The sequence below is a fragment of the Doryrhamphus excisus genome, chromosome 1 (assembly GCF_030265055.1).
Source record: "Doryrhamphus excisus isolate RoL2022-K1 chromosome 1, RoL_Dexc_1.0, whole genome shotgun sequence".
NCBI classification, from domain to species: Eukaryota; Metazoa; Chordata; class Actinopteri; order Syngnathiformes; family Syngnathidae; genus Doryrhamphus; species Doryrhamphus excisus.
This window is the reverse complement of record NC_080466.1, coordinates 26,768,979-26,788,799: the sequence shown is the minus strand read 5'-3', so window position 1 is coordinate 26,788,799 and position 19,821 is coordinate 26,768,979. Positions and strand designations below refer to the sequence as shown.

At 43.9% G+C, this 19,821-nt stretch overlaps 1 protein-coding gene across 1 annotated transcript in view; it reads right to left on the bottom strand.

Moving 5' to 3' along the window:
* Positions 1-19,821, bottom strand: part of sipa1l1 (signal-induced proliferation-associated 1 like 1) — a 64,077-nt gene that overhangs the window by 14,730 nt on the left and 29,526 nt on the right. The window contains exons 3-13 of the mRNA XM_058065489.1: positions 17,444-18,968; positions 16,735-16,957; positions 16,519-16,649; positions 13,782-13,970; positions 13,371-13,545; positions 12,154-12,257; positions 11,904-12,061; positions 5,819-6,398; positions 1,534-1,632; positions 1,029-1,204; positions 522-809 (exon numbers count right to left, since the gene is read on the bottom strand). Of these exons, the coding sequence (XP_057921472.1) occupies positions 522-809; positions 1,029-1,204; positions 1,534-1,632; positions 5,819-6,398; positions 11,904-12,061; positions 12,154-12,257; positions 13,371-13,545; positions 13,782-13,970; positions 16,519-16,649; positions 16,735-16,957; positions 17,444-18,847 (3,527 nt within the window). The 5' untranslated portion in view covers positions 18,848-18,968. The remainder of the gene's footprint in view (positions 1-521; positions 810-1,028; positions 1,205-1,533; positions 1,633-5,818; positions 6,399-11,903; positions 12,062-12,153; positions 12,258-13,370; positions 13,546-13,781; positions 13,971-16,518; positions 16,650-16,734; positions 16,958-17,443; positions 18,969-19,821) is intronic.

The following is a 19,821-nucleotide window of genomic DNA, read 5'->3' as shown; positions in this document are numbered from 1 at the left end:
GAAATCCACCAAAGTTGTCTGTGGATTTGCAACATGAGAACAGTAGGTCTCACAATATCTTGTAATTATTTAGAGCGGCCTAACTCCGGCCCACTGGTGACATCACACCGGCCCACAGGTCTGTTCTGTTGCATTCTTGCAATAGTGGTTATATTACATTCAGTCTCTGAGTCCTGGTTGTGTTAAGGAGCCGGTCTTCTCTGTTAAATAGATGAAATGGCAAAAAACGTGCTTTTGCATAGTGCTATTATTAAGAGTAGTCACAAAACTGAAGCACTTGACAACAAATCAACAGGCTTCAATAAAACATATCCACCCAGAAAAAGTATGAATGGAAAATCAGCAATCCTTGAATGCAAAAATGCTCATTCCTACGTCCTAAAACGGAGCGTTTGCAACCTTGTTTGCGTATTTCTCTCACTTCATATGAGCCGTCTTTTTGTACAGCTGTTCTTTTTTTTTTTTTTTTTTACAAGTTATTTGGCTACTGATGTATTTTACAATGAACAGTGCCTTTGTACCTTTTGGTGTCCATTGGGCGTCCATCACTGCTGACACTGCGTGGGATGACCGCTCCCCTCTCCAACCTCTCAGCTGACAGGGTCTTGCCCACCGAGCTCCCCAGGCTGATGGCCCTGTTGGGAGTGTGAGGCTGCGGTGAGGCAGTGAGTGACTGCTGGGGGCTGCTGGAGGTCCTCTGCCACTTGTTGTTGTTGCTGCGGAAGGGGAACTTGTATTCGAAGGAGCCGCTATCATTGCTGCTGCTCTTGTAGTCGGCCATCGGCATGCGGTAGAGCTCTGAACAGCCTCTGTCAAAGCCAAAGGTCACAGACGACAACCTGAAATGCGTCTCTTAGCTGCGGTAATCCACTCTTTTATGTTAATTTTCTATTAGACCTATTTCCATAATGGCTCGTCTTATTGTCTAAACCAATACAGGCTAATAGTGCGGCCATTATTGTGCACGCACACCATTTCACTTGACATTTAACTTAGGGTGTGAAATGAAAAGCCTCCTCCACACCTACCTGCGCGGAGTGGCGTCATCGTGCGGTGGGATGATGGAAACACGCACGCTCACCGAAGTGCGTAACAGGTCAATCATTTGCTCGTGAGTCAGTGTTGCAACAGCGACTTTGCAGATTTCTACCAAGCGACTTCCCTGCCGCAGCCCCGCCTGCCAAGCATAACCGTACGGCTCCACCTGGAACAAAAAGCAAGCAGTGTCACTGTCTCTTCAACAACCTCCATTCAAATTAGAAGGAAATACAATTGTGCTACTGCACAGGATACGTGAAAGTTAAAAAGTGTTTGGAAAAATGAGATAATAAATAATAATTACAGCCTTGGCGTGAGAAAAGACAGCATTTTTGTGCAAAACAAACCCAGACAAAAAGTGAGAACGTGAAAGAGATGATAGAACGCGACAAATTGAATTAACCGGCGAGACCAGAGTGAGATATTTAGAGATGAAGTAAGGCTGACAAAAGGACAGAATGTGTCGTGTTACAGAATATTCATTGTTACAGTTACCTCGGCAACAATGCCTTCATAGTTCACATGGAAGCCAAGCTGTCCGAGGCCGTTTCGACGGAGGGTCATCTCCGATGTCTCACAGCCCTTTGTCAGGAACTGGTCATCAGCGAGCATGGGGGAGGAAAACCAAGAAAACAAAAAGATGAAATCACACACTTTAAAATACGAGCTGAATGACAGAAGTATCTTTAGCGCTGCAACAATTAATCGATCAGTCAATCCGATTAATCAACAACTATTTTGGTATTTGGTATTCAATTAATTGTTTTTTTTGTGCTTAAAAATTGTCCATAGGTATGAATGTGAGTGTGAATGGTTGTTTGTCTATATGTGCCCTGTGATTGGCTGGCGACCAGTCCAGGGTGTACCCCGCCTCTCGCCCAAAGACAGCTGGGATAGGCTCCAGCACCCTCTGTGACCCTCGTGAGGAAAAGTGGTAGAAAATGAATGAATGAATGAAAAAATATACATTTCAAATGTATTTTCTGGACCAAAACTGGCTGTGTTTGGTTTATATTGATTTGGTCCGTTTCAGGCCTAACCAAAAAAGCCAAACTTCAGATTAATTAACTAAGAAAGGACTCAGAATGTATGCCATTATCAGCATATCAATTCCAGTAGGTTATAGCTTGGTAATGTAGAAAAGGAGCAGAGGGCTTGTCAATCTTTCCAAATGTTTACTTGGATGCGTCAGCCATTGTGTGCTCGCACACAAAAATGTGTATAAAACCAAATTCCATACTTGCGGAGGAACCCTGCATGAACCTGGTATGTTTGTCATTTTCATGTTTTCCCAGGGAAAGCTGTTTTTGTAACCTTTGGCATTCAGGTAGCGGTGAGGATAAGCTGCAAAGTAGCGACGCTTTTTCTAATACCTGCTGCAAACCCCCCCCCCCCCACACACACACACACACTCCAGCAATTGACTGGTGGTGCAATTTAGTCCTCATTAACTCTAAGTAAAAAAAAAAAATGCTGGATCTGGTATTGGAATACCATGCAAGCTAGCTAGCAATGAAGTAGCTACTGGCAAAACTGGCAGTGGTTTGGATAGACGTCTTATGGTATATTAAAGGGCTAATCTTCTTCTGCAAGGACTCCAACAGATGTGCAGCACTCATGCTATACAGGTGGTGTATAGCATGAGTACTGGTTTAAATAAAAATATAATTTAGGCTTGTAAACAATATGAAAAAATAAAAAATATGAGCTGGAAGTCTCATGCACAATGCACAACAATGAGCCAATTCAAGAAACAATACAAGCAGTTGATGTTTGCTAAATACAAGGATGAAGAGTCTTGAACCAGTCATGATGTGCTATATATATCACTATATTGACACTTACTATGGTACCCATTATGGCATTGGATGCTCATATCACCTCCTACTTCGGTACATGACAAAAATAAAATAAAATAAAAAAAAAAAACTATATTAGGAAAGCAGGAAGTGAACAAATGTAACAGTTACTGATAGTAAAAGTACCAGATGTAGGATTTAATAAGCTTTGCTTCTTCCTACTCCTTTTGGACATGTGGAACTGTGAACTGATTATGGGATGCATTCAATTGTAATCTGATGCATGTTCAAATGAAATTAAACCATTACCATTACCATAAACACAAGATTTGCTTGAGAACTAATGACAGTAGGATAAAGATCGTATTGCAACATTAACCGACAATCAAAATTGGGGCTAGTGTCGGCTGAGCCACGCCCCAAATTGCATCAGCAAACTGACCCGTCCTGCACTTGTGGTGTTGGCTGTGCTTGAATATCGACTTTCAGACTGTTTACAAAGAGCAATGGAGTTTCTGCTCACCCCCCCCCCCAAAAAAAGCCAACGTTAATGAATGTTGTTGAACTGCAGAGCAAATTTCCTCAAAGAGGTAGGCAGCAAATATGATTTGGGGAGCTGTGGTCTTTATTTGTACACTTGTTGACATTGCTCTCGCTCGTACTGCCACTCTTGCAGCATAATATAAAAAAATATCGTGCAGAAAATAGATTGCGGTCCTCTTAATAAAATAAATGTTATTACAAGCCATTTCATCGCAAGCATAGGAAATATGAGTAATAATAAGATGATCCATAATCCACTACAATCAATACAAGTCACAAGCGTAATGTCAAGTTAACATGTGTCTTAATTTGACATCTGAATGTGAACCTTCTTTCAGCTCGTCTTCATCTCATCACACACCTCAGTATTGGGACTTTAGTACAAGAAGGGGTGCTCGTTGCGGTCCCTTTGTCTGTCTCACCCACACGTGTGCTTTCTTTTGACCGCCCCCACTGCGGATGTCTCAGAGAAGCCATCCCCTGGCATCCATTTTAATCTTACACTCATTCAAGCCCATGCATCATTTTTTACACAAAGCCCCATCATTTGGCCTTGACATGCTATCATGGTCAGTGCCGTGCATTTCCTGTGTGGAAATGCACGTTTTGCTCAACAACCAACTTCCTGTGCTGTCTTTCTACCAGTGGCACAGCTGATAGCTGCAGCACATGATAATCCCATCAAACTAATTAGTAACAACATCCGGTAAATACGTTCAGAGTACAAAGGAGTATTACAGAAAAAAAAATGAAAGTAGGTGGTCCAAGGCCACTTCCCTACCCTTCCTCTTGCCCTGGAGTACTGTGAATGATTAAAAGATGAACACCAGATGTATAATGTAACATGAAAGTCATACACTTCTGAGTACTAAATCAAATAACAGCGTGCATGTGTGTGGGTAGCACCACGATGGGGGAATTAATGTGTTCTAAAGCACTGAGAATTATACAAGACAACACTTTTTTCCCCCCCGACCAGTTTCCATGACGACGGCATGTGAAGAGCCAGAATGGCTTCTGTGTAATGTGTAGGTGTACGAGTTATTAGGAGCATGTTGTCCAAAGGTGCTTCTGGAACGCTCTGAGTCGAGCAGCGAGACAACAACAATGTCACGTAGCGATGTTAGCGATGTGCAATGATGCCTTCAATGTACAGGAGGATGTTTAGCTATAAGACTATTGCAGGTTTAAATGATCTCACAACAGGAACAAAAATAATAACAACAATAATGATAATCATAATAATTGCGCTGCGGTTAGTGGTTAGCGCGCAGGCTAACTCCACTCTCTGTGTGGAGTTTGCATGTTCTCCACGTGCATGTGTGGGTTTTCTCCGGATACTCGGATTTCCTCCCCCATTCCAAAAACATGCTAGGTTAATTGGCCACTCCAAATTGTCCATAGGTATGAATGTGAGTGTGAATGGTTGTTTGTCTATATGTGCCCTGTGATTGGCTGGCCACCAGTCCAGGGAGTACCCGGTCTCTCGCCCAAAGACAGCTGGGATAAGCTCCAGCACCCCCCGCAACCCTTGTGAGGATAAGCAGTAGAAAATGAATAAATGAATAATAATAATAATAATAATAATAATCACAACGACTCCAAATTGCCCATAGGTATGAATGTGAGTGTGAATGGTTGTTTGTCTATATGTGCCCTGTGATTGGCTGGCGACCAGTCCAGGGTGTACCCCGCCTCTTGCCCAAAGACAGCTGGGATAGGCTCCAGCACCCCCGCGACCCTTGTGAGGATAAGCGGTAGAAAATGAATGAATTAATGAATAATAACACAGGTCACGTGAGCTAAAACTCAACTCTGAATTCCCGATGTCACTTCCTGTCCGCCATCGCTTCTGCTCTCCTAAAAGGTAAACCATCTTATTTATTCTGATTCTATCGACTACATCGGGAAATACAAACATAAAGGTGACGATATGGGTGTTATTTCATTGTCTATGCCATAACTTCAAAAATAATCAGTTTATTAATATTCAATCCTACTTTGTAAAAATTCAATTTATCACGATTGAGTCTGGAACCAATTAAACACAATGAACTGTGGTGCCAAATCTATCTGTGGCGATCCAGATGTATTCCTGGCAGGCCGCCACAGTTAAATAAGTGTATGCAAAATACTGCAATAAGTAGGTGTGTGTGTGTGAGTGTCGGGGAAAAAAAGCTCTGGCTTGTTGTGTGGAGCAACCTGCTGGTTGGTATCCATAATCTCAACATAAGACAACCTGTTGGGGAAAAATAGCTTCTTATATTTGGTTTTCAGGTGCCAAGTCTGTGCCTTATTGGACTGGTTTGAGTGCACAAGTGCAGATGATTAATCCAGTTCATAACTTTTGTATTTGTTATGAACTGCAGGGGGAATGGAGTAAGAGTTGTTTCTAATTTCAGGAGTGTGTGTGTGTGTGTGTGTGTGTAACTTCTCACCTCCAGACGTTTGAGCACCTCTTTGAAATCCTCAGTGTTATTGCTGATACTCCTTAGCGACACGCTTTCTCCACGCTCATAGAAAATCCTTAAAGACGCCGGACTGCTCAGCGTCCAGCCAATCACATCCTTAGTGGCACAGTTGAACACCACGGCCTTAACGTCATGGTCCAACAATATGAGGAAATCATTGGAAATGGCCAGAAGGGCATCGATCTCCCCGCCGCTGCCATGATCCTCCGCATGGACCGGCCAGGTAATGGCCCCAAGACTGCGGAGCTCAGCTCCCGCATACGGACGACTCTTCTCCTTTTTCTTGTGGGCCAGGGAGATAAATGGGAACTTTCCGGATGGGTCAATGGGCGTGCTGGTTGTATGCCTCTCGGCCAGGTCACGCAGGTACTCCTGGCGTGTTCGTGTCGCCATGGCGCGGAATTTGTGAGACTTGTGGGCAGCGTTCTCTGCATTGATGACCTTTGCGAGGAGGAAGTCCCGGAACACGGACGACTTGGGGAAGGTCACGCCTTCTGGGATAGGCGGTCCAAATGATGGCATGTCTTTGGACCGGGTGACTGCCACGCTATAATGGAAAGAGCAGAACAGATGGAAAATTACAAATATTATTATTATTATTTGTGGCATAAGAATAAGAGTGAGAGAAATAAGAGTGGGTGATAAAAGTATTTTTCAGCCTATGACAGTTTGTTGACATCATTTTCCTCGATTTGTGCATATTTGGATTTCGATCCTTTTTTCATACAACATTTTATACTCTTATCTGGAGATGTGACACTGATAACTTTGTACTTTCAAAATCAATATGGTACTGATAATAATTTTTTTTGGAATTATACATTTTTTAAATTTAGATTTAACAGTAGTTGGTGCAAGAAGGAATTGACGAAATGTGGATTTGATCAACTGTACCTCATGATTTGTCGTACTCAAATATCATGACATTACTACTTTGACATCACTACTATCAGGTGGACCAGAGTACAGAGTGGAGGAGCCCCCTGCCCTGGCCCAGCAAGGTGCACTGTATTTGGGCACACCCTCCGAGGAGCCGGCGTGATGACACAGTTCATTATAGGAAAACGTTAAAATATATATTTTAAATTTTATTTCAAACTCCTCTTGGTACTTACATATTTCCTAACTACCTTTTGAGTGTTAAGTTGCTGTGTGATGATCTAGTGTTCTTTGTAAGATGACACTGTGGATCAGACATTGAGTAATGGCCTCCTGTGACATACATTACTTTGACATCACTACTATCAGGAGGACCAGAGTACAGAGTGGAGGAGCCCCCTGCCCTGGCCCAGCAAGGTGCACTGTATTTGGGCACACGCTCAGAGGAGCCGGCGTGATGCCACGGAGGCTGGGCCTGGGGCACTGCAGTGATGTCAGCCTCCCTCAGGGTTCTCGACATTGAACCAATGAAATGCTTTGCCGGGACAAATTCATTATAGGAAAACGTTAAAATATATAATTTTAAATTTTATTTCAAACTCATATTGGTACTTATACATATTTCCTAACTACATTTTGAGTGTTAAGTTGTTGTGTGATGATCTAGTGTTCTTTGTAAGATGACACTGTGGATCAGACAGTTACATTGAGTAATGGCCGCCTCATTGGGAGTTTTTTCATAGCCTATGATTGGCTCCTGACAAATCCTGATCCTGGGATTTTCTTATTAATTTTTGAGATTTCAAGTACAGTTAACGACACACTAGAGTAAAAAAATGGTTCAAAAAAGCTCTGTGATGTGGATAGACTCCTCTCCGCCAGTAGTACACAAGAACTCCCAAAGTATGCAATCACAGGAAGCCAGGCAAGCCCAAACAAAACCAATACTGGCACAAAGCAAGTAAAAACAAAAGATAGTAGTCGTTTTGACAAGTTTTTCTTGGTCTTTAACCCCTGTTACGAGTGCTTGTAATCAGCTCTCTCACTCAGAGCCTGGTGTGTAAGGATGTTTTCCCTGTCTGGTATGTCAGGAACTCAGCCGACCAGCAGTTGGGAGGAAGAAGAGAAGAATTAACGGAGACAGTCTGCACTTCTACAACATGAGAGAACTCTAGAGAGGACGGACTAAACAGACATTACAATGCCCTCCACCATCCCAAAAAGTGCTTTTTAAATAACTGAAGGCTCAAAGACAAAACCCCAGAGGTCATTCATTCTTGCCTCAAACTATTTGTGAGCAAAGCGGTCCAATTACAGATTCCCTCACAGGTAGAAATTGCCAGGTGACACGGCCAGGTCCCTGAAGTCGCCGTCCCACACACGCTTGACACGCCTGCTGACGTTCATCAGCTCGCATGTTGACACCATGAATCACCTTGTCTAATAAGCAGCTCAAGCTAATATGTCACCCACATGTTTCTAAATAAACCTCTCTGACACACTGTTCTCCTGCTACTGGATTATACACACCAACACTCTTTTCCTACATTTTCTCCCTCTGTGACAGACAAGAGGAAGGAAACATTTAGGGAGCAGATGGTGAATTAGAGAGTAGTAAACACTTAGTGATAATATCATAATAATAACACTCTACATCTAAGATCTAGACTGCCAAATGATATTTTATATATCTTATAGCATAGCCTTATAGTTTTTTAATTAATCTAAAAAGGTCCAAAACCTCAATTAATATACGTATCGGTGACCTCCTTCACGCAACATGCAAGATGCCCTTTCACTTCCTGGTTGCTGCCGAGTATTTCATTGGGAGAGATGCAGGCCCTGCATGGCGGTCGAGTGGTTAGCGCGCAGACCTCACAGCGAGGAGACCTGAATTAAATTCCACCCTCGGCCATCTCTGTGTGGAGTTTGCATGTTCTGCCCGTGCATGCGTGGGTTTTCTCCGGGTACTCCGGTTTCCTCCCACATTCCAAAAACATGCTAGGTTAATTGGCGACTCCAAATTGTCCATAGGTATGAATGTGAGTGTGAATGGTTGTTTGTCTATATGTGCCCTGTGATTGGCTGGCCACCAGTCCAGGGTGTACCCCGCCTCTTGACCGAAGACAGCTGGGATAGACTCCAGCACCCCCCGCGACCCTCGTGAGGAAAAAGCGGTAGAAAATGAATGAATTAATGCATATATTCTTGGCTATACGGTTACCGAGTGGTTAGCACGTAGGCCTCACAGCTAGGAGACCCGAGTTCAATTCCACAGCCATCTCTGTTTGGAGTTTGCATGTTCTCCCCACGCATGTGTGCGTTTTCTCTGGGTGCTCCGGTTTCCTCCCACATTCCAAAAACATGCTAGGTTAATTGGCGACTCCAAATTGTCCATAGGTAGTGGAGAGTGGTAGTGGTTTGTCTATATGTGCCCTGTGATTGGCTGGCCACCAGTCCAGGCCTGCAGACAGCTGGGATAGGCTTCAGCACCCCCCCCCCCCCCCCCAGCGACCCTTGTGAGGATGAGCGGTAGAAAATGAATGAGATGCAGGCCGATCTCGTATAAAATGCACTCCTGTTTTTTTCTACTTAAAATTGCACCAACATGCTCTCTTTTATTGTGGAGTTGCATCATCACCTCTTTGTGTCTATTGTGCAAAAATGATATACACGACATATAAATATGTCTTTGGAAGTGAGCGGTCATTTGCTCATTTGGTAGCAAATGAGTTGAATATGTTGTGCTGTATTCAAATGTTTTTAATTGACACGTGTTTTGTAGAAACACGACACATGGCAGGATATTTTGAAGAGCAGAAGCCAAAGTAGTTTGTACAGATACAACATGGAAAATGTGACCTTTTATGCTTATCCCTCTTCATCATTACAACTATCACTCAATACACTCAACCGCAGCTCTAAAAGCACTTGTACTCAAACACCTGTGAGTCAGTCACGCCGAAGACCTGTGACTCACGCAAGGCAAAGTGACGGGCAAGGAAGGAGTTCTGTGGCAGGAATACGGAGACGCCATTGTGAGAATGACCATTAGCTTGAAAGATGGCAGTCAGAGAGAATAACAAGAATGCAGCGTGGCACAAATTGCTAAGCTGGTGAGGCGACTGCATGGTCACCGAGCCACGAGGCTTGCCAAAAACCAGATCAGAGAGGCCACTCTCCTGTGGTTCTGGTGATTTTCAGTCTTATAAATTTATACCGTGTGGGCAGATGCACACTTCCAATACCCGCAATCTGCTGCCTACTGAGCCAGGGCAAAAGGGAGAACATGTCAATACCCGTTGTGGTTGGAGGCTTACATGTGGGAAAAGTGTGTCTTATATTTACAAGGGCTCTTTCATCATCAAAAAGATGATGTTAAATGAATTTTCATTTAAGGACACTGTATTCACACTGGTGAATCACAGAAGGCATGTATAATACAGGATTCGCTCAACATTCACTCGACTGCAAGCCTCCTCATTCATGTGAGTGCATGTGTTGTTGCTAAGTAACGATGTAGCACCATGGGGTACAATTAAGACCTCACACAATGTGCCCAGACAGCAATTAAAACACCCATTAAGAGATAGGCAAAGGAAGAATAACCAAGAGAAAGATAAGAGACAATGACAGAAATAGAGATAAGAAGACACAGAAAAGGGGAAACTACAAAAATGTGATGCTTTTCAAATCATTTTGATGGCAGGATGTCCATTATGTCTTAAAATGACTCCTGGACGATCAATTGTATTTTATGTTCCACATTTGGAACAATGTGGGAATAAATCAGGAGGGGTGGAGAAACCTCATGCTGTGATGAAATAAAACATGAAGCACATTTTCGAAGACAAAGAGTGGGTGAGAATACTATTTCAGCAGAGATGGAGAGTCGTTTGAATCATAAGGATGTGTCTCAAGTGGACTTCCATATCGGAGTGTCCAGGTCCGATACTGATATTGGATATTGGGTCGAGATTACTTACAGTAGAGCCAACAACAACTACCTGTGCGAACATGTTAAAAGGAAAACTGCACTTTTAGTGGGGTATTTGTACATCATCCACAATCCTTATGTGAAGCATGAACAAGTCTTCACACAAGTGTTCTAAAGATACACAAACAGATAAAAAAAAGAGTAAAATGCTGCTAGCACTCAGCTATCAGTCAACTCTAGCCTGACATCACACAGGACCTGCTTCTTAGAGGCGCACACAAGTCACAGATACTGTATGACACTTCATATCACATCTTTTCAATGCCTTATATTTGTATTTCTGTACTATACTTAAAAATACTTAATTTAGGCCATGAATATACTATATTACAATTTGCTTAAATATGCATATATTCTTGGCTGTACGGTTACTGAGTGGTTAGCACGTAGGCCTCACAGCCGAGTTCAATTCCTCGGCCATCTCTGTGTGGAGTTTGCATGTTCTCCCCGTGCATGCGTGGGTTTTCTCCGGGTACTCCGGTTTCCTCCCACATTCCAAAAACATGCTAGGTTAATTAGCGACTCCAAATTGTCCATAGGTATGAATGTGAGTGTGAATGGTTGTTTGTCTACATGTGCCCTGTGATTGGCTGGCCACCAGTCCAGGGTGTACCCCGCCTCTTGACCGAAGACAGCTGGGATAGGCTCCAGCACCCCTGCGACCCTCATGAGGAAAAAGCGATAGAAAATGAATGAATGAATGCATATATTCTTGGCTGTACGGTTACCGAGTGGTTAGCACGTAGGCCTCACAGCCGAGTTCAATTCCTCGGCCATCTCTGTGTGGAGTTTGCATGTTCTCCCCGTGCATGCGTGGGTTTTCTCCGGGTACTCCGGTTTCCTCCCACATTCCAAAAACATGCTAGGTTAATTGGCCACTCCAAATTGTCCATAGGTATGAATGTGAGTGTGAATGGTTGTTTGTCTATATGTGCCCTGTGATTGGCTGGCCACCAGTCCAGGGTGTACTCCGCCTCTTCAAGGCTGCAATATTGGTATTTTAAAGTGGAAACGTTGTATTGGGACAACTCTGCTTTCAAACTTCTACACTTGGCTTAACGTATGGATGGAAATGTGGAAATTGAGACGAATCACGAGCACAGCTCTGTCATGCCGTCTTTAACCGGTGTAGTCAAGTGTTTTATATCATGTAGATGTGCATTTAGTGTAGCTCACCTATAAGAGGTATTGTCAGAACCGGGACTGTGCGCCCGCACAATCACAAAGACATGTTGGAAGTGTGAACGGATGTTCTTGGGGGTGAAGGGAAGCGCCCCTGGTTCCTGGAATACAATGGTCACGATGTCATTCCCGATGTGACGCTTCCGCAGCAGCTAGAAAAATTCAAGAAGCAGAGTCAGCCACACTGTAACGATGATCGTTTTGATGATTTGGATCTAAAAAAAAAAAACAAATCCACACTTACTTGTTGTTTATTATTAGGAGTGTAAGGAAGCATGGTTGAAACGTGGAACATGATCTCATAATCCTTATGAGTGGTGTACAGGGAGTGAGTGCCCGTTGAGTCAGCTGAAAGAAACAATTGACTGTGAAATTGCCTATCCTTCTCCTCAGAACAGCAATCCCAACAGTAAATTAGACACAAGTGCAAGCTATTACCCAAAGATGCCCATTAAAAAAAACTTTTAAACTCAGTAGGATTGGGTTTCCTTTTAAACAGTTTACTTTTATAATAACACAAGCAATGATGATGAACTGTTATGTTATCACTGACTCTGCCATTAGCTACTAATAGACTCTGGCAATACAGTAAAGTGCTAATAAACACCTCCATAGTGTTCTATTCATGGACCCAATCAGTCCTAATCATTTCAATAGGGGTTGATTAGTATTGTCTTTAATTTACATCAAACTGAAGAACAGAGAGAGGAATTAGAACAGAACAGTTTTCGCTGCGATTGTGTCTGAGTGGTGCTCTCTGCACCCACTATAAGAGGATCACTTATTCATCCAGGTACAGTCACGTACCAGACGCGAACAACACCAATTATTGATGACGTACTTATTTTTAGAAGCCAAATGCTCTCCAAGAAGAGGGGCTAAGAGAGTTTGGATGTACTCCTACACTTCCACTGTTTGACAGTTACGCATTGCTGGCATTTAGAACCCTAATTATTAAACTGTTTAGATGTTTGGGCTGGTCGGACTATGGATGATGATGAACATAAAATCATTGATTACTTTTTGTTTTCATGACAAATATATACCTGTAATATAACACTTAAATAGGGCGGCACGGCGGTCTAGTGGTTAGCGCGCAGACCTCACAGCTAGGAGACCAGGGTTCAATTCCATCTCTGTGTGGAGTTTGCATGTTCTGCGTGGGTTTTCTCCGGGTACTCCGGTTTCCTCCCACATTCCAAAAAAACATGCTAGGTTAATTGGCGACTCCAATGTGTGAATGGTTGTTTGTCTATATGTGCCCTGTAATTGGCTGACGACCAGTCCAGGGTGTACCCCGCCTCTCGCCCGAAGACAGCTGGGATAGGCTCCAGCACCCCCCGCGACCCTCGTGAGGAAAAAGCGGTAGAAAATGAATGAATGAATAACACTTAAATATACACTGCGCCTCCTCCAGAGAAGAAGACGTATCTTATTTTGGCAGGCATTGCTAGTACGTACTCTTGGTGTCCAGCTGGGCCCGGTATTTGGAAAAGCCTTTGAGTCGAACCCTCTCTCCCAGAAGATGAAGGAACTCCTCCAGCGCGGGACCGGCTGATTCATTGTTGTACATTTCTTCCTCGCTGCTTTGGCCTGCCATGCAGTACATCACCCCCACTTTTCGCTGGAAACTCAGCTTTGGCCGGAAAAATAAAAGATATAATATTTTCAGACTGTGCATTTTGTGATTACAGTGCCATTTCCGAGACGTCTTGACACCATCAAAGACTCTTTGAAGGTAATACTGAGTCAGGTTCTCCATATGTGATATATTACTTTGTGCTTAAGACAGTTTAGCAAGGCGCCAAAGGGAATCATTTGAAATGCGCTGCAGCATCAGGTGAATTTCAAAGCACTTTTCTTTCTTCTTACCCCCTGCTCGTCCAACTTCATCAACTGCTCAGTGACCTTGGGGGTGTTAAGTGCCAGACGCAGGCAGTGGACATTCAGCTCAGGAACCAGGTACTCCAGCACCTCTTTGAGGGGCAGGCCTCGTGCTAAACCATGTTTCGATGTCGACGGCACTGCGTCTTCCATGATGGAGCCACGCAGGGTGTTTAGCTGGACACAACCACACAAAAAGAATCTTAGTAAATAGAATTTCACACTATAAAAATATATATATTATCTGAATAAAATATGGGAGAGTCTCCTGTTCACATTTGTCACTTTTGGTTCAGTTTAAAATTCCGCTCGACCAGAAGTTAGTTTGTTAAAGTGTCAAAGAACCATGTGAAGACCAAAATCCCACCTTTGTTTTGCGACTCTTCTTTGGACTAAGAGGCCGGTACCATTCCTTGGACTTGGCCAAACTGGCCCACGGAAAACGTTGAGGTGCAATGATTAAAAAAAAAAAGCATACTGCATAGAATACTGGCTAAGTTTAAAGTGGAGAAGCACTCTAAAGTGAAGGGAGGACAATGCCTCACCTCAGTGGACACGGGGTCCTGGCTCTTCAACATTAATGCATCCCACTCACTCCCACACACACACACAGGACTACATCTATACCTACCCAGTTCCCAGCACTGAAAATAGCAATTAGAGCGACAAGAGGAAGGCAAGGGGAGAGAAGAAAATGGAAGAACACATAGCACGTGGACTGTACGTCATCCCTAGAGATTCGTAGGGCTATTACTCAGAGCGTGCTTCAAAATGAAAGCAAGGCTTTTTCCTTTTCCACAAAAATACCTTTGGCACTATTTTTGTCTTGTTCAGCTGTGAAATGGCACGGCTCAGTCGTTCGCAGATGACGGCTGAGAAAGACGGTGGGTGGGTGTTTGTCCCGGGGACCGGGGACAAGCTCTATGGCTCCTGTGTGTCATTATCTCTCACTGGCAGCTACTATAGAATGCCAAATACATAATATAATGCTAAAACTATGAAGTAGTGTCAGCTAATAGACACAGTGGAGGCTGGAGGCTGACAACTTAAGGTTTGAAAGCTCAAAAACATCATGTAATGACTATTGTTAGACCAAATAAAGAGGTTGTATGTTCATAAAAAAATGTAGAGAAACGACAACAAACAACAAAATGAAGCTAGTCTCATGCAATCAAAGTTTTTATCTTTTTAGTCCTATTTTTTTTTTGCTCTTAGTCTTCAGCTTTTAACTCCAGTGTTATGTTTTTATCTTTTTAGTCCTATTTTATGCTCTTAGTCTTCAGCTTTTAACTCCAGTGTTGTGTTTTTATCTTTTTAGTCCTATTTTTTTTGCTCTTAGTCTTCAGCTTTTAACTCCAGTGTTTTGTTTTTATCTTTTTAGTCCTATTTTATGCTCTTAGTCTTCAGCTTTTAACTCCAGTGTAATGTTTTTATCTTTTTAGTCCTATTTTATGCTCTTAGTCTTCAGCTTTTAACTCCAGTGTTTTGTTTTTATCTTTTTAGTCCTATTTTTTTTGCTCTTAGTCTTCAGCTTTTAACTCCAGTGTTATGTTTTTATCTTTTTAGTCCTATTTTATGCTCTTAGTCTTCAGCTTTTAACTCCAGTGTTATGTTTTTATCTTTTTAGTCCTATTTTATGCTCTTAGTCTTCAGCTTTTAACTCCAGTGTTGTGTTTTTATCTTTTTAGTCCTATTTTATGCTCTTAGTCTTCAGATTTTAACTCCAGTGTTATGTTTTTATCTTTTTAGTCCTATTTTATGCTCTTAGTCTTCAGATTTTAACTCCAGTGTTATGTTTTTATCTTTTTAGTCCTATTTTATGCTCTTAGTCTTCAGCTTTTAACTCCAGTGTTGTGTTTTTATCTTTTTAGTCCTATTTTATGCTCTTAGTCTTCAGCTTTTAACTCCAGTGTAATGTTTTTATCTTTTTAGTCCTATTTTATGCTCTTAGTCTTCAGCTTTTAACTCCAGTGTTTTGTTTTTATCTTTTTAGTCCTATTTTTTTTGCTCTTAGTCTTCAGCTTTTAACTCCAGTGTTATGTTTTTATCTTTTTAGTCCTATTTTATGCTCTTAGTCTTCAGCTTTTAACTCCAGTGTTATGTTTTTATCTTTTTAGTCCTATTTTATGCTCTTAGTCTTCAGCTTTTAACTCCAGTGTTGTGTTTTTATCTTTTTAGTCCTATTTTATGCTCTTAGTCTTCAGCTTTTAACTCCAGTGTAATGTTTTTATCTTTTTAGTCCTATTTTATGCTCTTAGTCTTCAGCTTTTAACTCCAGTGTTTCCTCAGGGGGGTCCTCCACACTGGGGGCTGTGTCGGGTCTGCTGAGGGGTGCCATCCTTGGGTCCCTTCGACCCGGCCGGCTGGGGGTTCCTCCCTTTAATGTGGGGGTCCGCCCGTCTGTCGGAGTCGGGGGGGGGGCCCGGGTGCTGGTCCCCAATGTGGACGGCCCCAAAGGTGGCGTTTCCTTGATACTCAGTGCCATGCCATGTCTCCCTACTCTGTGTGATATTGTGTGTGTGTGTGTGTGTCTAGTCTGGAGGGTGGGAAGGAGGGGCTTTCTTTTGTTTCTTTGTTTTTTCCTTTTAATTGTGGTAATTGTTTTAATTCTGTAAAGCACTTTGTGTTGCATGTCTTTGCAGGAAAAGTGCCATACAAATAAAGTTGATTTGATTTTGATTTGATTTGAAATAAAAACAAAAGTATCACACATCCCTCAATTTACCTCACTCGTTCGAAAAATGACCCTGTAGTTGTACTGCTGGCCGTGTTCCTTGTGTTCCTCCACCTTCTCCCTCCTGAGACTCACTGCCACGGGTCCCAAGTTCTCATCCAACCCCAGGTAGTTCCAGTGTTCTAGGGAACAGAAATTAATTGGAACCATGTGAAAACAAAGGCCAGCAAACTGATCTACAATTGAACGCAATCACATTTTGCTTACCTCGGAGGTAAAAGTGCTTTCTATAGTAATAGGCTCCGAGGTCAACGTGTTCCACAATATACCGTTTGGACCGGTCAGCGTGTTGACTCGGGCCGTCCTTCGGGGCCTCCAGGACTGCCACACCAGCGTTTGTAAAATGAGTAGTGAGCGTAGCCTCCAACGGTCCTTCTTCTGGACTACTAGTAGAATTGCTTGAGTTCCCACCACTGCCAATGCTACCTTGCTAAAAGTGGCAAGACAAAGAAAACCAAAACATACCATACTGGTCACCAGCAGAGGGGCATTTCCTGTGCTTTTGTTGAGTCACAGAGCAACCTGAAGTATTTGGGTAACACCAGGCTCACGTTGAATCCGTCGCGGTCGCCGGAAGCATTCCACAAAATCGGAATGCCTGTTGCAGGCTGACACTAGCTTAGTGCGGTGCAGCGCCGTCTCCAGCGGCCGTACGGCACAACAGAAAGAATCACTCTCTGGTCAAGCTGTGGGTTTCCGCAGCCGTAGCGGAGCTCGTCGCTGCGTCTCCCGGAGTCAGTGTGAGTGGCACTATGCATCAGGACCGGCGCCGCAACGGATTCAGTGTGAGCCCGGGGTAATGGTACCGGTAAAGGTATACTTTTTTTCCAACATGCTTAGCTAGGCTACAATCACTTTGATGAACATGTTTTCCATAGGGACAAAAACAATCATCCTAACCTTACACCAAACGCACCTGTTTAGCTGGAGCAATGTTCCTCTCGCCCTCTCCACCAATCTCGTTCCTGAAACACGGGCAGCTGAGCACAAGGTCGTTGCTCTTGTCGTCGCCTGGGTCCAAGGCCGGGTTGGCGCCGTGTCCTCCCATCCCTTCTTTACTCAGCTCCTCCTGCGAGCCACAGGGTGACCCATACACTACACTCTGACTGGAGGAGAGGGACGATGTGGCTGAAGCAGCAGCGGCAGCCGAGGCACCGGTAGTGGTGTTCTTACGTTTGGCTCCGGACTGCCGGCTTTGGATGACCTCATTGAGGTCAAAGAGTAACGAATGGATATCAAAATGGGCAAAGCCCTTTTGGCACATCCAAGGCTTGGGAGGGGGTGCGCTCTCATCCCCTTTCCCTCCATCCTCAGCATCTGACCCAGCTCTCGATGTGTCACCTTCTACTTTCACGCTGCGCAACTTACGGAATATGGACTCTCCGCCGGTTTCTGACTTCGACCTCCTTTTCAAGTGCTTCTCTCTTTCCTTAAGTCGACTGGCAGGACTACCTCTAGCTGGTCCCATGGGACCATCAGGCAAATCCAGGGCTGTCTGTTTCACGGGGGCTACAGTCAGCAGCTCGGTTATTCTTTCCGGGGCTGGGCTTCGTTGATCGGGGGCCTCAGAGGACTGGTATCCTTTGAGCATGTCAAAAAAACTCTCCCCTGACACGCCATGTTTGTCTATGGATGAAGTGCTTCCATACTCGCGGTGCATGGGAGTCCACCCAGAAAAAGACCAGCCCTCATTACCGTCGCCGTCCAGTTCACTAATTGTTATATCACTGTTGCTACGCTGTCGGATGCGTCTCATACCTTTACGAGGGGAACCCAAGTAGCCATCAGGCGACAGAAAACGGTTGTCCTTTCCTTTCATTTGCATCTTATTCTTCAGGGTGTTCTGGATATTGCGGAGCATGGATGAGTCTTGGGGACTGATGAGATGGCCCAGCTTGGCTGACAAATTGCTGTGGGCTGTGACAGCTGAGACAACCCCTCCGCCACCGCCGCCACTACCACCACTGCCACCACTGCCACCACCTCCACTAAGTCTCTCTCGATCTCCACTTCCACCACTTCCCGAAGAGCTGGTGGTGGTGGTGGAGCTGGGTGAGTCAGTTTCCACTGTGATATGCCAAACACCTCCGCCTCCACCATCTTTTCTAGGGGGCCAGTCTGCCACACGAGCCCGAACTCCCATCTTGGGGACACCGGGGTTGGTGCCGGTGGTGGAGGAAGAAGAAATATGAGCGCTCTCGCTGCGGGGTGGTGGTGCGCCTCCATTGGGAAGACGCAAACGGCGTGTGTAGAACTCATCGGTTGCTGGCACCGAGCCCCCGACGGAGCGTTCTGTCTGGGAACGCTTGAGACTGGTCATTGTGAAGTTGGGGTTCAGGGAATGGGAGGGTACAGGTAGGAGTGGGGCGAATTTAGATTGGGTTCAACATAATGCCCGCTGGTAGCGAAGTGACGAGAGTGTCTTAGAGACACATTTGGCTCTGAAAAGTGAGTGACAGGAAGGAAGACCAGAGTGAAACCAACGGACAATCAAGAGTCAATCAAATTGCAGTTTTAGAAATACACATTATATTACATTCAGTGGCAAATATACGAATATACTGTTGTCATTTTCAGGACGTGGCAAAACGAAGAGACGCCCCACTCTGTTCTATCTTAACCACTGTCAGTTGGCGCCACAAAAAAAGCCAAACCATTCTTGTCTGGGCATGCCTCTACTTGGAGAGGATAAATACTTTGAATCCTGCTCTTCAGACATGGGCTGTCCTACCTGGTCAGACTAGTATGGTCCCCCTAGTCATTGAGGATGACCTGATGAAACCTGCTTGGATGAGAGGTGATAGGTCTTCTAAGACAATTTGAAGAGTCCAATTGCAATTGAGCTAATGACCTGGATTGATGAGAATACTCACAGGCACGACAAAATTTATTATTTCTACATATTTCTAAGCTGCTTTTGCATCACCGATCTTACAAAGGTATTGTTATTATTATTATTATAATACAGGAGCCAGGCAACGACATTTCGTTGGCAATTTCACTGTTGTGTTATTGTGCAATGACAATAAAGGAAGTCTATGTATCTATCTATCTACGTATTGCAGGTGCATCTCACTAAGCCAAAGGTAGGTGTGACAGGAAGAAAATCTCTGAGAACCTTTGAGAAGTCTGTTGGCATAACCTGTTGGTTTGCATGAATACACCTCTAGACCCTGGATATAAGACGACTTGTATTTTTCAGCACAGAAAATCATTATTTTACTGAATATGAGATCAGTGAGGCAGCACGACGGTCGTGTGGTTAGCGCGCAGACCTCACAGCTAGGAGACCAG